The 4,127-nt window shown below is 38.0% G+C and overlaps 1 protein-coding gene across 1 annotated transcript; it reads right to left on the bottom strand.

Moving 5' to 3' along the window:
* Positions 1-127: 127 nt before the first annotated feature.
* LOC129095011 (C-X-C chemokine receptor type 5) lies at positions 128-3,154 on the bottom strand. The gene is made up of 2 exons (XM_054603357.1): positions 3,057-3,154; positions 128-1,077 (listed from the first exon to the last, which is right to left on the bottom strand). The coding sequence occupies exons 1-2, from the start codon at positions 3,084-3,086 to the stop codon at positions 208-210; spliced, it is 900 nt and encodes a 299-aa protein (XP_054459332.1). The 5' UTR covers positions 3,087-3,154; the 3' UTR covers positions 128-207.
* Positions 3,155-4,127: the final 973 nt, after the last annotated feature.

Below are 4,127 nucleotides of genomic sequence, written 5' to 3'. Positions count from 1 at the left end.
GAGTGTATTAGATGTGTGTGGTGCTGGTGGTTGTTACTCCATCAGAAGTGGATGGTTGACCGTGACCCTGAGCTCGGATAAAAGGTAGGCAAACATGGCTGCAGCCTAATTTACAAAGTAACTGTACTAGCTCATTGCGAAAGCGCACCCCAACAAAGGCATACAAGAAAGGGTTCAGGCCACAGTGTGAGAGACCAAGGCTTTTTGTCACTTCAAGGGCTGGTTGTAGTAGGATGTAAAGGTCACAGGTTTCATATGTGATAACGCCCAGGTCTCTGCCATAGTTTTCATCAGTAAGGTGATATTATATGGCAGCCAACAGAAAAAAAAGACAAGAGTGACAAGTAAAGCCAGTCTAATTGCAACTTTCTTCGCTTGGCCCTTCTTCGCTTGGCCTTTCTGACTGTTGTACAATGTAACTACCACTGCTGTGTAACAATAACTCATGACAGCCAGAGGTAGGAAAAAGCACACATGATCTAAGACTCTATTAGACAAAACCCAGTTGTTTGCATGGATACCATGATCATGATAGAAACAAGAGAGCCTAGATATGTTTCTGACTTCTCCCACAGAAAGAAACACAGCATTGGGTATTGATAACCCGAAACAGAGCAGCCATAATGAAATGCATGTAAAGTGCACGGTCTTTGGGCGTCTACTTTGCATACTAGGAATAGCATGAACAATGGCCAAATACCGATCAAACCCAATGCAAGCTAGAAGGAAACTTCCACAGTGGAGGTTAAGATTTTGCACCAGGCCTGTCAGCTTGCAGAGAAACTCCCCAAACAGCCAACCAACGGCACTGTCAGCAATATCAAAAGGAAATGTGAAAAGGAGCATGAGGTCCGCCAAGGCAAGGTGCAGCAGGTAGATCTCAGTGATGCGCAGGCGGCGCCAACGTCTCAGGAGGACTGTTACCATCAGGCCATTCCCTGCCACGCCCAGCAGAAAGATCAAGCTGTACAGCACAGGTTGGAAAACAGCATGGAAGGTCCCCTCATCGTCACAGATTGAAGTGCCTGTGTCGTTTCCGTAATCGTATCCATTTGTCCCATTATCCACATCTAAAATCTAAAATATAAAGAGGAAAATGCTCATTTTGATTAGCTCATCACAGTTTGAGAATCCCTTTGTGTGCTGTGGAATGATGCACATTTGTACCCTTTGAATAATTTGGACTAAATTTTAGTAGCTGTTTTTACATTACATTACAGTCATTTAGCAGACGCTTTTATCCAAGCGACTTACAGGAAGTGTATTCAACATAGGTATTCAAGAGAACTACTAGTCACCAGAAGTCATAAGTGCATCTCCTTTCTTAAACAAGCATCTAAGAGCAGAAACCAGAGCAAAAGTACAGTGCAGAAACAAACTAATATGAATACAATAAGTGCTAAGTGGAAGGCTCAGGGCAGTGCTTCTTGAAGAGGTGAGTTTTCAGCCTGCGTCTAAAGATGGGCAGCGACTCTGCTGTCCTGACGTCAGTGGGGAGTTCATTCCACCACTGTGGGGCCAGGACAGAAAAAAAATTCAATATTGAAATGAAAAATGAATGATTACATAAGCTTTGCTTTAAAAGCACTGCTTTGATTGTATTTGTTCCGGTTTTCTCAGTCAAATGATTAGGCAGGAAATGCAGAATAGGCCACATTTTTTTCACTTCCCCATAACAGTAACTAGGAGATGTTTTGGGCAAAATGCCAAACATACTACTTTAGCTGTATACTTATAAATGAACACGAATACTTTTTAACCCCTCAACAACCAAGTTAATATATCTGCTGGAGAAATCACAGTTATTAAAACCTGCATTCTCTTTAAAGAGCTGTTGGACCCCCCAAAAAATGACCATTTCTCCCTTAAATAGTAAGTAAGTGACCAAGAAAAACACCAAAAACATATCTGTATATCGACATAAAATATAGATAAAATGTGATATTGTACAAACACATTCATCATTTTATGCACAACACAGAATTCATCCTCTTAAATTTCCAATGTGTTCAAATGTAATATTAGTAGCAGAATGTAGTCTGTGCCATAGGAAATCTTTTTTTTAAATTATATTTTTATACTTCCGTCATACTTTTCTTATAACAGTTCCCCTTCTTATAAAATGTTTTTTTTGATGAAACAAAACTTTATAGTTTTAAACTATATATTCTAATAAGAATGTACATGTAAGCATTGCTGCCATTACTGTAAATGTTATAATGGAGCCTAAAGTTCAGAATGTTAGAATTGACCTCTTCTTATATCATAATGTTTATATAATGTAATTTCCACTACAGAATTCAAGTTTTTACATTTGATTCAGATATAGATCATCCGAAAGATTAAATAATTTGATGTGATTTGAACACAGAGCTGAATCAGTGTAAAATAATATTTTTTCCTTTTACACCAGTTTGGTGATTAATCAATTGCAAGCTATTTGAAGCCTGAGAGTATTCTCCTTTCATGATAAACATAGGATGTATTACAGTCAATTTCATCATTGATATTTCCCTGGTGGGAATAAACAGGAAAGAAGCATTATACACCCAATGTAGAAACCTCCATCTGTTTATAGGCATTTACACGGTTCAGTAACTCAAGCTACTGTAGTCTATGCATTATGTTTGCTCAACTTTGTGACAATTTAAAAAATCTTGTAGTTTATTCTTAATTATAGAAAGTAGCTACATGTTGCTTGTTACATTAAAATATCGTGCATTCAAAAATGCCAGATGCAGCAGCACAGCCTTAGGAAATGTTTAAGTTTTCTGCTATACTATCTGAAACAGTAGATTGTATCTACTGGAAGGTGTCCACGAGCAGTTAAAAGGCATTTGACATCACACTAAATCCCAGTAAGACTAAGCCTGTTGCTTACAATAACAGCTATTATTTTAAGATAAAAAATACAAACTGAACATACAAAAATGCTTCATCTGCACATCTATACTTAGATTTATATCAGATTGTTGCAGACTACATAGTAAAAAAATAGGCCTTTAAGAGCATCTACAGCAATTTACCATTTACTACAATTCTTAATTATGTCTTACCTCAAAAGTAAAGATGTTTGTTACAGACATGTTGGTAATTACTGCTCACTTGAATGTATATCTTACACTGCCGTAGAGCGAAATGTGCTTTTACTTCCTGTTGGTGCTGGTTCTTGTGCGTTGCCAATTTCTACATTGGGGGTGCGTTTGGTGGAAACAGCCAGTCAAATCAGACAAAAGCTTTAAATACAGCTTTCTATAGTAAGCATGACAGAGCAGTAATGCAAGTCTGAGTAAAAAGGCAGTCAAACTGAACTGGTCTGGTTTATTTGGGTATTTTATGCAAAAACACCCACCCTCAAAATTCTTATATGAATAAAATATCCAGGCATCCTGAATAACAACAAGAACATGTTGTCAGTTCAGTATTTATTGATTGCAACATTTATAACAAAAGCATAATGGAGGGAAACACAGCCCAAATTCATTATTTACCATGATCTTACAGATGTCTGGGGGGACCAGGAAGTCTAGTTTGCTACTGTAGCCATTGGTAGGATACATTCAGGTGGTGGAAGCCACTGAAGAACCCTTGAGCAAGGCTATCAACCCCTCAACTGCTCCAGTGGAGCTGCTCAAGGGCCAGCAGATCAGACTGTGGTTGCATTGGGCACATAGGTGTGAATGTGTGAGCATGGACAAGGTATTCCTGTTATATAGAGCGATTGCTGTCAGAGGCCTTGTCCTAGCTAAATTAAGGTTAAAAAAGAGCTGTACATGGATAATTCGGCAAATGTCACAGTTTTTCTTTTGGTCTCTATAAAAATGTAAAGCTGCCAATCAACTATTTTTGCGAGCAGCACCAGTATAAAACTAGAAAAACCATGCCGCCCTAATAATCCATCATTTCTTAATGCAGGTAGCTACTCCTCAGCTGTTAAATATATCTTAATGCTTTACTATTGTTATTATTATGTAGGTTTTATAGACCTAATTGCAGCATGATATGGAGCCGTAGAGTGCAGTTTACTTAGCTGTGATGAAAATGAAACACTTTCAAGTTATTTGTCTAAAAACAATAGTACTGATATAAAGAAGAAGGACATATAGTGGGTGACAGGGACAGAATAG

The sequence above is a fragment of the Anoplopoma fimbria genome, chromosome 1, assembly GCF_027596085.1.
Source record: "Anoplopoma fimbria isolate UVic2021 breed Golden Eagle Sablefish chromosome 1, Afim_UVic_2022, whole genome shotgun sequence".
NCBI classification, from domain to species: Eukaryota; Metazoa; Chordata; class Actinopteri; order Perciformes; family Anoplopomatidae; genus Anoplopoma; species Anoplopoma fimbria.
The sequence above is the reverse complement of the archived record's forward strand: the minus strand, read 5'-3'. Positions and strand labels throughout refer to the sequence as shown.

Excerpts from the sequence above, each read along its gene's own strand:
- LOC129095011 (XM_054603357.1), bottom strand. The coding sequence starts at position 3,086 with ATGTCTGTAACAAACATCTTTACTTTTGAG. Across the intron at positions 1,078-3,056 it reads CAAACATCTTTACTTTTGAG|ATTTTAGATGTGGATAATGG; the intron begins GTAAGACATAAT and ends TTTATATTTTAG.